The sequence below is a fragment of the Patagioenas fasciata genome, chromosome 1 (assembly GCF_037038585.1).
Source record: "Patagioenas fasciata isolate bPatFas1 chromosome 1, bPatFas1.hap1, whole genome shotgun sequence".
Classification (NCBI taxonomy): Eukaryota; Metazoa; Chordata; class Aves; order Columbiformes; family Columbidae; genus Patagioenas; species Patagioenas fasciata.
Window position 1 is genome coordinate 91,663,221 of NC_092520.1, and position 15,384 is coordinate 91,678,604.

Sequence of the window (15,384 nt, forward strand, 5' to 3'; positions counted from 1 at the left end):
TTTTGTAAGCTGTGCTGAATTTACAGGAAAACAAATCTGCGCCGTTTAAAGGGGCAGCGCCCAGCAGCTGCCACGGTGCGGGCAGCTCCTGGGGGATTATCCCGAGGGATGAGGACCAGGGAGCTGGTTCCCCCGGCTTTAACCCGCCACCTGCGCTTCTTTCACTCTTACAGAAAGGGTCAGGTCTAACTCTGCCCTTCTGAGGGTAAAGCTTCCAGGCAGCAGGTTAGAGGTTTCCGTGTGATGGCAGAAGGAACTGAGATCTGGACCGTTAGTGTGCTCAACACAATTTGACCTGACACTGGGAATTTAGGAGTGCACAGACAACTGGAAGTCCAGTGGCTTAAACTTTTCCTCCTTTTCACAGATTTCAGGCTTTTATACTCAGATTATCAGGTGCATGCTTTCTTGCCTCATGACTTTTTGCAACTCTGTGTGCTTCCAGCATCAGATCTCTTACCTCAGCAGCCCAAACTCTGTTCCTCTCTCCTTCTCCCCTTACCCCCCCACCCACCCCATTCTGACAGCTTTTTTTAAGCACTTCCCAGCCTGCTGTCAGATTGCAACAACTTCATGTGACATCTTTGTTGTTCTCTTAATGTGTATATTAAATTGTGCTAGCAATTCTAACCTGCCCAGAGTCTATTTGTTAATCACAAGACTTAGCTGCTGCTTGTAACAAGGCAGTGATGACCCCTCTTGCGACTTGTTTGATGCTTTGGAAAGGGAAGCAAGGAGCAGTGCATGTGGATAGTGAAGGGTTATTTTTTTCTTTTTTTTCTTTTTTTTTTTTTTTAATGTTTGACTTGTATTTATTTCCCCATTTAGAAAACTGTGGTTATTTTTTATGGATCACTTCACAGAACAGAAGCAGTGAAACTTACAGTACTTATTCCTCCCTTTTCATGAGAGAGAGGTTGGTGGCTCTGGCTGCAAGTAGAAACTCTTTCACTTGGGTATTGCGGGTCAGTTGCCATTGTGGTCTTGTTATTACTCTTGCCCTTACAGGACATACAGCTGCAGGTTCTTGTTCTCATATGTTTCTCAGTCTGGCTTTTAACTATGAAAAGGTTTCTTTGTTGGGTGGTGGGTGATGTTTTTTTTTGAGAGAGAGACATTTCTTCACCATGCACTAACATTTCATGAACTGGTATGTGAACTGGTGTTTTCTAGGGAGAAAAATGTTCTGAAACAAGACTCCAGCAGCAGAGTTCTAAATCAAATTCTGTGAGGAGGACTTAGTGTCAGTAAGCGAAATTAGTTTCTCCTTTAAATAACAGGAGATATTTGAGGTAAAGGAATGTCAATACACATGATACTTAAAGATCTGTATAAGCTATTATTTTCTAGCAGTTTGATGGCAACAAAGAACATATTTATTAACTGCATTGGTATTGAAAGTCGAGGTTTACCCTGAGGTTTGCAGTCCTCTGTGTGATTAATTTTTTAAAGTGGAATCCCAGCATGTATGCCCAAATTTGAAACTGCAAACTGAGGGTTTGGAAGAAGAGAGATTTAATCCACAGTTCGTTCTTTACATCTTCATGCATGTTGATTTGATCCTACAGCTAGAGAGTTTTCCCCATGCTTGCTCTTCAAAAGACATCCAAAATACCTTTTCATGAAAATAATTATTCATGTCCACACTTTCATTCCTACTTGACAAAGCTCCATCCTCACATTGTTTTTCCCAGTGATTACTTGCAGCTTTCACATTTCAGATCAGGTGCCAGTCCAGAAGAATGAACACTGCTGTGAATTTTGCTGATTCTCTCATCTCTGGGAGCCTAAATCCTAAATACTCTGTGCTCCCAGGAGGCTGTCAGAAGTGAAGAGGGACACATTTTTCAAGAAATCAAGGCCACATGACAGTTATTTCCTCACAGCTCCTCTCTGTTCAAGGGCTGTTTCCCAAAACAGGCAAAATAAGGAGCTGGCAAGACCAGCAAACTTATATCCTGTACTTATATTGGTGCAATAGAAAGCCCAAGGGTCTGATACTGCTGCTGCTGAGTGAGGGTTGGTTTTGCTGGGGCTGGTGGCATTTGCTCAGGAGGAGCCACTGCTCCCTCGTCTCATCCCTCTGCCCTCCTTGCTGGCAAAAGTGACCTGTTCTCTTTTGGAAAAAAAACCTCTCCCTGGCAACACTGAGGAACACCCTTTCGCCTTTTTCTGTACTACTTTCTTCCACCTCTTCCTCTTTTCTCCCTGCTACTTTGAGCTTAGGCTCTCAGCTTGAGCTGGCCTCCTTTGCTCACTTCATCAATCTCACTCTCTTTACCTGAGTCCCAGCCAGGTTTTCTGGTCAGCTTTCAAGAAATGTGGCTGTAACCGAAGATCAAAAATGAAGTAACTGTGTGATTGCATAACTGGGCTGAAAAATGACTTTCTGGATGTGAACAGAAAAGCAGCTGCTGCTTAGGTAGAAGCTTTTCATCTTTGTCCGCTGATGTCAACTTTTCTTTTTCCGGAGCAATTCAGACAGAATTAGGCATTGCTTTAAATCCATAGACTTGATCTTCTGACCCAACAATAGAAAACAAATGGATCTAATGAAAGAACAAACAAGTTCACCCAAGAAATATAATCTGATCTTGTGGCCTTTCTGCATTAAAAGTTTCCATTAAGTTCTGTGGCATTCACTCCTCCCAGATTCCCCCAGGCAAAAGGAAAGCAAACCAATGCTTGGAGCAAATGCTTTGTTTGGAATAAGGCGGCAGGATCAATAATGACCAACCACAATGATGCAGAGGGTTTTTTGTTGGTTTTGTGTTGGTCACATAAAATCCTGTATAAATTTTCCTGAGTTGGTTCTGTTGACTCACCATGGCAAGTGGAGCTTGTCCTTCGACCAGGATGTTTAAAGAGGTGCTAAAAGGAGTGATGTCAATGATGCATCTTCTTGATACTGCCTTGTAAATGTCAAATGCAAATTTTGGTTGCTTTGTTTAAAGAAAAACATTTCATTTTAGAAACATGTTTCACTTCAGTAAGATGGGAATTAAAGTTCCAAGTAGTCTGGTTTAAAGTTTCTCAAACTGGAATAGGTTTGGATTTGTTCTGTGGAACAAAGAGGTGTGTGTCAGAAGTGAGATTTTTAGTTTAGATCATGGTGCTGAGATTCAAGGTTTAGTTTCAGACTTGTTGCTGCAGTTCTCGCTGCTTTCCTGAAGAGCTGTAGCTTATGAAATCCCATTTTAGATGTGGATTTTGCCTAAGATTTTCTGTTAGATCCACTGATCAGATTTAATCATCCTTGTTCGAGAAGCAAAATCTTTGGTCATATTAAGTTCCTGCACAATTTGTGAGCATCCCCCCAAAAGGATGCTGCTCCAGAAGCTCCCCTGAAGTGAGTGAAAACGTAGTGTGATACTTCTACCCCTACAACAACCGTTAGGAAATTCAAGCATGAGAACCAAACCTAAAGGAAACATGACTTTCTCAGGGCCACTGCTCAGAGACCAACATGTTTGAGTCTGTCTTGCAGATTCTTACTGCACCTTTAGGGCAGGGACTCTTTTTGTTCTCACTGTGCAGACTGCTGGCACCTGATACATTATACATTATTTTTATTCAAAATAAATAGTAGGGATTAGCTCCCCCTACCTTCCTATTCTATCTGCTGCTGATACCCTTCTTAGTAAGACTGAGCTTCCAGACAGTCTCAGGTTTATTAGAGAAAGGAGCTACAGACTTGTTCCAAATAAATACTCAGATTTTAATGGAAGTGTCCCCAGACAGAGAAAGCACTGTCTGACCAGTTAGCAGTTATCAGAATTCTGTCATCTGCCAACCATAACCTACAATTAAAATTGAAATATTTTGATATATTACCAAACACAGAGAAAATAGTGTCTTAAAGGGGACTAAAGAACAGAAGGAGGGGTGATTGTGCCTTATTTTTTCAGCGTTGGTGAGTCATTTCGTCTGAATTTCTGTGCATTTTAAGAGTTTTGTTTCAAAGGTCTATTGTGTGGCTTCTGGCAACAAATTAAATACCAGTGATGTTTGGCTCTTAATTTAGAATTAATTTTAAAACATCACTCATAACATAACAACCGATTGAAAGCCTATGGAGGTCACTGGAAGGATTCCCAAGGATTTCACTGGGCTTTGGATGGGGGTTTCAACCCACAAATATCTGTTTATTTTTCTTCGTTATATTTATTCTTGGATGGTAAAACAAGCATTAATTTTTCAGAATCGTTTTGCAATTTTGAACTTTTTATTTCCTCAGGCTAGAACTGAGTTGAGGAAGATGAAATGTTGTTAAGAAAATCATCAGGCTGTGAGGGTAAGGATGGGGTTTTTGACTTTTCTGGCTTGGACCCGCTGTGCTATAAGGCATCCTAACGCTGTAGGTCTGTGAGCTGCCAGAGGATGGACTCAGTGATTCAGTTGGCAAGTTCCCTTATCTCTAATTTATCTGGTTTTTTGAGTGTCAAATATAAATGGGAATACAAAAAATGTAGAGTTTGAGTCAGAGTTCTGCTTACAAAATCAACCCCCATCTTTTGTTTTCTGAAGGGCTGGCAGTGAACAGCTCCACTGTCTCAAAGTTTGCATGGGGGTTCAAGTTAATAAATCCAAGAAGAAATATTATTCTCTAGTCCCTGGGGTTCTCCTACTTGCAGTCTTTGGGAAGATTACAACTTTAGTGTCTCTTGGGCATAATGATTCACTTGTTTTTTCTCCAGAAGCAGTTGCCGCCCGCTGAGCCTTTCTCTTGTTATTTCTTCTTCATGGCACTAGAAGAGGCTACTCTTGTCTCCAGTCAAAGGAAGGATTTTCTGGCAAGGGCAGAAAAGAGCCTCACAGTCTCTCTTAATGGTGTTGTACCTCTTATCAGCATCTTGGGATAGGAGGGAGAAAGTCTTCCTTTTCTACTGTAACAATTCCATATTAAGTCCCAGGACAAGTGTTTGCCCCTATGGCTTTGTGGAATAGCTGAGGGAAGTGTAACCAGCCATAGCGTGGAGTTTACTACAGACAAAACATCTTTGGGGATCCGTAATAGTTTGCCTCTTCCTAACACAAGAAGGGAAGAAGGAAATGAAAAGAGAAAGTGAGCGAGAAAAAGGAAGCACGTAAGGATCTCTCAGCCATTGGAATACGATGAAAAGAAGCATCTCTTAGGAGACAACGCAAGGCAATATGAAACTGTATATCTGGAGGAAACAGAGAATATCTGTGGAAGGATATGAGAGAGAGAATAGGCAGCTGATCTGTGAGTGCAGGATTCATGGATTTTCCCACTCTGGAAAAATTTAATACACATAACTGCAAGTGTGAACTGAGTGGCATGGATAGCAAGAGGTTATGTGTTTCCTGGAGGGACAATGACCATTTGACATAACCAAAAAGCCACAGGAGATCTGTGCTTTCTTCATGATGTCTTGGTTTTGTTTTTCTAAAAAAAGTCCATGACTTGCTTTCTTGTGTATGCTGCTACTCACTGAATAAACCCTGTTCACATACTAGTGTTTCAGTAGGTTCTTAGGCTAAATTATCTGCTGGTTACCTGAGTCCTTTCTCTGGCTTAAGTGTAACCAAGCTTTTGCTTAATTTGACCCTCAGATTTAGCAGACAGTGAGACTTACGTTGAATAAGAAGGTCACGATGCAAGTTACGATCCATGAAGCATGACTATGAGGGAAGAAATAAAACAAAAGTTTCCTTAGTAAAGCACACATGTTCATAAAACAGTTCATGGAGGACCTGACTGCGGTCTTCATTGCCGATGCCTGCTTTGGTTGCCAAACTGTCCTGAAAGCACTTTCACTTTTAACTTAAGCATGTTCTTATTGAAGGCTTAATCCTTTGGCCAGTGAAAACAAATTGCTCCATTAGCAGCAGGCTGATTAACATCCTGGTAAATGTATGCTGTCCCTTCAACAGCCCCTTGACCTCTAGCATTAGTAAAGGGTTGAGTTGGAAGTGACAGTTCTTATTTCAGTCTGTCTGCTCAGGCTTCATTTTTCATGAAGCTTGTAGGAACTTTATTTCTTCGAGTCCTATGCCTCTCAGGTTTGAAACTGGCCATGGAGCTGAAAAGTTGTTGAGTTGAGTAAGGCAATGGCAGATGATGATTTCATAAGCTTCGTCTCCTTTAGAAGCAGTCAACTGAAAACGCGCAAGGTTTGATTCTAAGAACAGCAACAGTTTTGGATGCTCTGAAACCAAACTAGACATTGGGAAATTGGAAGGTTTTTTATGGTCGCTAGCTTATCAGTGAAAATAGATTACCACTAGGTTTTCCAAGCAAACATCTATCACATGTCAGAAAGGTTTAGATAATAAAAAAAATACAGTGATTATGCAAAAATTATTGTCCTTGCTTGGCAAACCAGCCTTTCATGCCATCTCCTCCTGTACAAGCAAAAGGACGAAGTTAGTAGGATAGCAGTCACTCGTAGGAGTGTTGAGAGGAGTAGTGGAAAAAGGCATACTGAAAAATAAACAGGTTATGGAGGGAAATTAGATCAAATTAGTGACTACGCAAGACAGCATATGTTAAGCAGATATGGATTTTTATGGGCATCTGCTGAGTGAAACTGTTATGCCGGTTTCTGAACAGTGAGAATAAGCAATGCTTCTGCCTAAGGGTATTTCTTACTGATAAAAGACTGTAAGTGGAAGCCTGGCTAGAATGACTCAAATGGTATGCCTACAAGGCATTTGGATGAAAAAGAATAAAATGATGGGGCAAGAAACATAATGCTGAGAATTTTAAGAACAGTGTCTTTCCTGGATAACATTTTACCCTCTGTCACAATTAGTAATTCTAAAAAAGAGCTGTCACAGAGAGGACTTGCAGCAGCCAAGGTAAGAGACTGAAGAGAGTTCTGAGAGCCGTGACCCTGACCTGCACGGTCTGTGGCATGGCTGCTTCTGAACACCAGTGGAGGCTATGGCAGAGGGGATGCGGGGGGAAACTTAGGGGTTTGTTTCTCTTCAATTCTTCCTTCGCAAACCAATGGAGAAAATATTGCTGGGGAAGTACTGCAGCTGGATCCCAAATGTCGATAAATACCAGATTGATGCTCCTAATGGTGTTTCTAATAGGGTTCATCAACAATTCTGTTATTACTGCATGAGATCTCTTCCTTCAGACTTGCCAGTCTTCCTTGTGTATTTTTAATGTCTCTTGGCACAGTTTTTCATAAAACTGTGGGAGATGATGTAGATTTATCAAATGGATTAGCCTTCTGGGACTCCCATAACAATATGTGTGCTATTTCCATCTATTTTGCTCTGAAATGGATTTTTATGTCTTTAAAATGAGCAAGCAAATTGCTGTGCTAATTAAGCTAGATTGAACAGTGCACAGGAACTAATATTACTGAATTGGTATATAAAGGCCCGAATCTGAGTATCCTCGTAGTCTATGTGCTACTCAGCTTCAGACTCTAAAAATATTACATTGCAAAGCTGCTCTCTTGCCAAAAAGACATTACATCAGTCAACACTGAGATTGCATTTAATGTGTGCTAGGCATTAGACTCACAGCTTGAAATGCTCTTCTCCTTGATGCTTCCATATGGTGAAGTTCATGCCAGTCCAGTGAGGCTGGACAGAATATACACATTTCTTTTTTACACTGATGCTGACAACTAAAAAAGGGCCTTAAGGCCTTGTATTAGTGTCTTTCACCATAAGGAACGAATCCAGCAAATCTGAGTACCGTGTAGTGTCTGTGCCATGTACTGGAGATGTAACACATCACTTGGCTGACCACGTCCAGGCTTTTTGGTAGTCATATTTTTTTAAACTGAAACTTGCTATGTTCCTAGTTTTTCACTGTTTATAAGAGGAAAAAAAATATCCAGATTTCCATACCTTCAGGTTCACTGCTGCCATTATTGTTGCTATTCAAAGCAATAATGCCAGGGGCAAATGTTGAGTATAAAAACCATAACATTTTAAGAACTTTATTTCACACAAAGTGGTATTTGGTTACAACCTTTACTTCCTTAGGCCAGCTATTTTTGTCTGTCATTGTCATTACAGTTATCAATCCCCCTTTGCAAGAAGAAGTGATCAGTAAAGCTTAAAGCTTTTTTCAGTTGCTCAGCCTCAGTGTTTTGTGTGTTTTTCTGGTGCTGTGTTTTTTTAGTTGAAGTTCTTTGTCAACACAGTGAGTACTGTGACTAATTTGGCTAATTCTGGAAGAAAGGATTACGCTTGGATTCTGCATTGGTGTTTTGAGTCTCAGTAAAAAAGTTACAGAGTGAGTAGTCTGGGTTATGCAGGCAGTTGAGTGGGATGATACGTTCTGGCCTTCAAATCAATGGGATCTGTTTATTGCGGTATGATTCAGGCTTAACTTCTGAGCCTGTCTGTAACATCTCATAGATTATTTTGTATGCAGAGAACCCAATACAATGCTTATGAGTGTGTGTCTTGGATAAATGGGAAAGCTCCTAGTGAGGCTTTCACACAGAGGCGTAGAGATGTTTTTTGAGCTCTGCAGTATTGCCAAGTTTTTCTAATTTAGACAATCCTCACAATAGTTGGCATTTTCTGTAAAGTTTCTTATTGTTTTAAAGATTCACATTTATTATTTTGAAATAAAGACAGAGGAAACCCATAGTCCTGGTCATTGCAGGATAACGCTTAAAGACGTGACTGTCATTGCTAATTACACCCCCTTCCCCCCCATATCACCCAACAACTCAGAAAACAAAGAGGAAAAAACCATCAGTTTTAAAACCTCAGGTTGTCTAAGGATTTTTATAGGGCCTGCATAGGATTCTGTATGCTTAGGGTAAGAAACCCCAAAACTCACAAGTCTTCTGGCTTCCCAGTAGCTGCACATGCAGGCATGACCTGACTCCCTCCATGCTGGGACAAGCTGTGGTTGCGCTCCAGCAATCCCTGTGTCCTGCTTTCCAAGGGAAGGGAATCTCCTCATGTGCTGGCAGGAGAGGAGGTAGCGAGTAGTCCCCTAGCACGCATGGGACCAGGACTTTGAGGTGTGTTGTAATCCAGGCACAGGCTCTACCTGCCATATTAGATATTCTAAAATAAAAAAATCTTAGAATTGACAACTGACATCTTGATTAATGAAACAAATACAAACCAAGAGATTCTGAACAACAAATAGTGACCCAAAGTGCCTGTAGCCCAGGCAATGTGCTGGGTCGATGCCTAAAAGTGACACAATCCTGCTGTCGCATTTGGACGGTGACATAACCCCGCTGTCTGTTTTGGATGACCTGATTTAATTGTGCCAGTTGAGAGAAATGCAGAAAAGGAAGCGTGCCTCAGAAAGAGCGATGGATCCATTCAACTGCTACAGTGCTCTCTCTCCTGATGATCACAGCTGTTATTAATTGTAGAGACAATAACTTAGTTTTTTCCCCCCCCTAACCTTACATTGCTGTTCAGCTAAATTTGCTGCCTCCAGGGAAGTGTCTTTCTGTACCAAATTTGGTAAACGATATAGGGATGCTCATGTTCTCGCGAAGATGAAGTTTTCTACCAGAGTGACTAGAAGGTCACGCTGCACAGGAAAGGTGGGAAAGCAACTGGAAACTGCTCCCTCCTTTGCAAGCACTGCTCCAGGACCGAGGTGAGAGGCAGCAGCTACTGAAAAAACTTCATTCCCTTGCCGAGCACGAGGCAGGCAACATCTGGTACATGAGGAGAGGAAAGAAGCTGGAGGTTTTGAGGGAAGAAGCAAGAGGACTTTTCGAGTGGGAATCTCTTCTTGCTGTGTCTGTGAGCTGCCCATTTGACACGGCTCATTGCAAAGGGCTGACCGCTCCACCTGTGTCTACAAAGTGTGGTGCATAGTAATAAAAAATGCGGTTTTACGTGGACTGCCATGTGAGGCGAGCAACTCAGATACTAGTACGTCACCACTTGTCTTATCAGAGAACATTAAGTTTCAGCCAGTTTCCATTACTATTTTTATCCTTTATTGTGTGCAAATACACAAGGATTTTAATAACAGCAGAGTCATTCTAAATGCCACTTGGAAGGCCAGAGAGCATGATGTCTTATTTTCACCAGTGTATCTAATGCTATTTTTACAAGTGAACCATATTGCTTATACAGAATGAGAGCAAGTTTTTTATAATGGCATTTTTTAGAAGGATTGAATAGTTGCAATTGTTGGAGAAAGGTGCTTAGATACTGGATTAGGAATTTGCAGGATCAAAGTAGCAGTTAAGATGCCAGGGAACTCATCCAAATCACAACATAGCTGATATTCTTTAGGGAATACTGGGCTGTTTTGTGTACAGCAGTCTTGGCTCCAAGTAACTTAAAACCTGAAGAACTGAAATGATTACAAATATCAGGCTAAATCTTTCAAGGTGTTGAGTGCACACAACTCACGTTAGGCTGAATATTCTTTACACTGTGGCCCTTTATGCTGTGATGGCAATGTTAAAGGCATTCAGTGGCAATAAATGCCACTGGAGGCCCCTTTACAGTATCGGACCGTAGCAAAGTCGTTTGGGTGCAATTGGGCATTCAGCCCATTTTCCTGGCAATACTCAGCACCTTTCAGGAGCATGCTGACAGAGGGGTGGCTCGGGCAGGAAAGCTCGATTATTGGTGATCTCAGTTACACAGAAAATGTAGGGGATGGATTTGTTGGGGTATTGTTTTGGCTTACTTTTTCTTTTGTTTGTTTTTCACCTGTGAGAAGTTGCCTCATTTATGCTGGGCTGGTCTCCTTGAGGTCTAGACTGCAAATACAGGGCACGAAATTCTCTCCATCCTGAGTTTAGTGCCAGCGCTCAGACTGGGTTCAGTGAGGTGAGGAACTCCCATCTTTGCTGGGCTGGAAGGTGTGTGTAGCTGACTCCTGCCCTCTCTTGGGCTCTATATGCGGAACAGCGAACACAGTAGTGGAGTAGGCTTCGCCTTTCTCCAGACTTCGTAACTGATAGGGGAGCTGAATTTTCCTATCCAGTTGCACAGCTAGAGCTGGAAAAGATGTCAGAGAACAGAAATATTTTGTTTTCCTATAATTTAATTAGAGTGCTTACATTTAAAAAACGTTTTTAAAATAACTTGCCTTTTATTAAAGGTTTAAACACAGCAAAACGTGTGAAAATGAAATAGCACGAGCAAACTCTCAAAATTTTTTTGAGAAATCTAATTTTTGTTTTAATGATACAAAAAAATTGTCATTCTAATCCTGATTCAGTCACCAAAACAAGAAAATAAGGTGGTTTTTTTCTCTGTTATACTTAATGGCAATAATGTTGCTGTCACCACAGTGGGCTAAGCAAGGCTTCTGAGGAGCAGATACTGGCTTTTGTCTTTAATTAGACCAATTATATGTTTGGAAAAGAGGCAAAGATGAGAAAATTATGATGTTGTAAATTAAAAAGGTACATATGTAATCATGGTCTCAGTTTTCAAACTTCTAAAAATCTTTTCTCAATAAATCAGTGGAAGCTCTTAGTTGCTTTCTCGTTACTTAATATGTTGCATTTGAAGAATTTTGTTTGACCCGAATGTGGTTGATTTTAGAGAGAATTATACAGAATTTAATGCATGCATAAGAATAAGGAAACTATTCAAATATAGTTATTTCATCCACATTAATAAAATGTTTGGCTAATAGTAGAAGAATTAGAAAACAGATTTGCTTTGATTGTAGTATATTGGGTTGCCATAAAACTCATGGGGGGAAAAGTGATTTGGGTGTAATTTCCATATATTTATAGACGAGCGATGAGGAAAGATATTGTTTCATTTGTAGACTATTTTGTTTTCTTTATCTCCCCTGTCCCTAATGCCTCTTCCTCCCCTTCACCCACAAACCTTTTCTGCTTAAAGATAAATTTCAATAAAGTGTGACAAAGTGGTAGAGATATCAAAGCTTCCTAAGTATAAGTGAGGAAAGTCTTTGAATTAAATTGCTCCTAATAGTTTCCCATCACAGCGGCTAATTCATAATGATCAAAGGTATCAGCCTGTATGTTTCCATTAAATTATTCTGCAGAACAGAGAGAAGGGCAGTAGAGGTTAAATTTATAAGTATTTGTGGTGATAACAGAAATCGTGGGTAAAGAGACAATATATGGTGAAATACAACTCAGAAGAACAGCTGTCATTAGCTCTGCTGCTCATGGACCTGTTTATTAGGAGATGCGAATGGCTGGTACAGCTGGACAGCTGTATGCAGATCCTGCCTCTCGCCCTCCTGGTAACACCGACAAACACTCTAGCAAACGCAAAACTTTTACGTGTTGTACTTCTGGGTTTCTGTCCAGCACATACGGTGTCCAGCCCTTATGGGCCACCTTTCCTCTGTTATCCCAGCATCTGATTCAGTGATACAGAGGGAATCACTTTTATTATCCCTTGTGTGAAACACAACTGCCTAGGAGCCCAGAAGTGCAAAGCATCAGTTTAAGACGAGGTGTAAGGAGCACCTTAGCCAGCTGGATTGCAAGAGTCCAGCCTGCAAAACCAACTGATAGCCCTTCCAACCTCTGCAACCGTGACTGGCAGGGACCTGAGCCAATTTATTGTCTGTGAAATGACACCTCTGACTTGGTGCCGGTGCCAGCATGCTGGTAGGGCTCTGACTCCCTGCCACGCCAACTCTTGTTTTGCAGACCTGAGTGTTACTAGCGTGTAGAAGTTGACCCATTCACGGAACTATGTGGTGTGGCAGCGGGCCATACGGGTAACCTTGAATACAATGCCCTTTCCAGAGACTGATTGTGGTTTTCTTATTGTCTAACGAGCTTGTCATTTCCTGTACTAGTTGTAACAGAGCTGAATATTTTCTAGGTTACCTAACCAAACTTCTGCAAAATCATACTGCCTATGCCTGCGATGGGGAACATTTGAGTCTTCACTGTCCTCGGCATTCAACAATAAGTGTTCAGTCAGCATTTTATGGGCAAGACTACCACATGTGTAGTACTCAGGAGCCTGAAACCAGGATGACAGAACCCGTAAACTGTGTGGCACCCACCTCTTTGCAGGTATTGCACGTTGTAAAGGTTCTTAATGCACAGAATGTTTTTGATGGTTTCCATGCGGTGAGCTGTGATGTGTAAGAACCGCAATTATTCACAACGTTTAATGAAATGACATCATGTCTGTGTCAGTTTACCGTGAAAAGTATTGCAACTGAAAGGATTTGTCTGGCCAGCAGGATGTTACCATAGGATTGTGAAGGCTTTGTAGATTGCCTTCTAGTTTAAAAAGTCTTGCTTTGGAAACCCTCTTCCCAAAGTTCTCTAGAATAATGAGTTCTCTTCTAATCAAGGGCTGGTCATGACTGAGCAGACCAGTCTTACTCCATCATGTGATCTCTCCTTGTCCTCAGGAGAGGGTACAAACATTTGATGGAGCTGGGTTACAAATCCACTGAGTAAGATGGCGTTCTCTTTGATGTTTGGCTTGTTCCGTGTCTGTCTTCACTCATGAGAAAGGCACTGTGACAGCTACACATCAAATCCTTCTGCAGATGGCTGCATTTCTGTGAATACATTATTTGTATTGGTAATATCCTATGGTTTGTCTTATAGGCTCACTTAAGTATAGCTTAAAATGATTTATACTTCATAAATTATTACTTTCTGCTGTGGAGATTTTTGTAGCAAGACCTAGAAGGTCTGACTTACTGCTGTCAGAGGTTTGTTTCATCATAGTGAAAATGCCCAGTGTCAAGCCATATTCAGTAAATCATTGCAAAAATGAGTAGTCAGTAGAATCTGCACATGTTCTGTTGGTGAAGCTGTTATAAATGCTCTGTGGAAGCTTTGATGAAGCTTGCAACATTGGTGCTTGCAGCCAACACGTTGCTTCTTGACAACAGGGAATGTCTGTTGCCACCACTAGTGAGCTGAAGAGTTTAACAGAGTGCTTTGGTGGTCATATCCTCTCTCCAGAAACAATATGAGTGCAGTTTTCTAAGTGTGGCTTGCCCTTGCTGTACTGCAACTTCTGAAGACGTGCCAGACATGACCTATGGGCCATGTGAAAGTACAGCTCCCTGCTAAAAACAGTAGGCCAGATGCATCCTTGATGTCATTTTACTGACTGCACCGAAGTGACACCAGTGATTTGACCTTTGCGAGGTCTTTATGGGTAGTTTTTTTTCCCTTGAATACCGTAAACACAGCACGGAATAACTATTGTAGGAACTATCATCGTCATTCAGGCACTGTCGCTGATCAAAGGCATGAAGGCATTTTGACAAAGCCATGAACGTGAGAGATATGAATGCTCTGCATGTTACGGAGTTCCAGTTCTGTCAAGGAGAAGAGGCACATCCTGTAAACTGATTTCTTAGAAAAGAGCACCAGTGATCTCATCCCTCCTCCCTTTCCCTTTGGAACCACATCTGCAGTCTGCATAATTGGGCATGATGCTACCCTGCAGTCAGGAGGAAGCATAACAGGCATTTTTTACAGTGACCTCCTATTTAAAGGATCTCTGCGAAGTTAGATCTGTCTTGAGATATTAACAGCCCAGTGCTGTTTCAGTATGAGTATTGTTGTTTGCCTTTGTGGCCGTGTGCTTTTGTACAGCAGCACGATAGAAAATGCGACTGCTGTTTGCATTAAGTAGGAGACAATGCAAACAGATGCACAGGAGATGATTCAGCTCAGGTGCAAACAGAAGGTGACTCTGTAGGGCACAGCCATCTCCACTTGCTCAAGATGTAACTCTATTTCACTGGCCGGTTCCAGAACAATCCCAATTAAGGAGTTATTTGTTTGACTTCCAGCTCTGTAAGAGAAGAATTGACTGATAAAATTAAGTCTGCTGTGCTTCTCCTTCCCTTTTAAACTCTTTAGAGTGCACTTAATGCTCAAAAGTGCTGGATGCAAGTCCTCTTCTACCAACGGGAACAAAAAGGCAAGAGTGTTACAGGATCACTGCAAAGTGCTGCCAATGTGGGTCATTTCTGCTCGGGAGGGACGGCTTCCAGGGATGACAGGAGAGATTCAGCCACTGCCAGCTTTCTCAGTCTGGAAACAAGAGTGCAGTTGTCTTATCACAGTGGTAAACTTCAGATTTGGCCTTTTGGTATGACTGAGACCCCCTCTGATGAGAAGCAAGGCTAGCATTCCCATAGATTTTACAAGAGTACCTAAACAATCAGAGAATGATATAGTTACTGCTGTCAAGAGCAGGGTGACCCAGAGATAACACCCTCCTTATCACAGTCTGCTGTGCTTTTAAACATGAAGAATCCTGGGCACAACAACACAGACTATGCAAAATACAGTGTGTAGAAAGCCCTCTCTAAGCTGGGCTTTGAAGGTGAATAGGAATTTCGTAAGTATACTGCTGCATTTAAACTGGGGTTTTTTTAGGTGCTTTGGCTTGTGACTGTATTAAAAAGTGGACTCAGAGTAGTCTTGGGCAATGTCTTTGTATTTTCTGTAGCTA

General features: G+C 41.5%; 1 protein-coding gene across 2 annotated transcripts in view; it reads left to right on the top strand.

Annotated features, from left to right (window-relative positions):
- Window positions 1–15,384, top strand: part of EVA1C (eva-1 homolog C) — a 38,907-nt gene that overhangs the window by 2,598 nt on the left and 20,925 nt on the right. Inside the window, exons 2-3 of one of the 2 annotated variants that reach the window (XM_071810443.1) lie at window positions 4,238–4,294; window positions 12,766–12,962. In XM_071810443.1, coding sequence (XP_071666544.1) covers window positions 4,264–4,294; window positions 12,766–12,962 — 228 coding nt within the window. In that variant the 5' untranslated portion in view covers window positions 4,238–4,263. The remainder of the gene's footprint in view (window positions 1–4,237; window positions 4,295–12,765; window positions 12,963–15,384) is intronic. The other variant, XM_065862576.2, reaches the window with a different exon arrangement.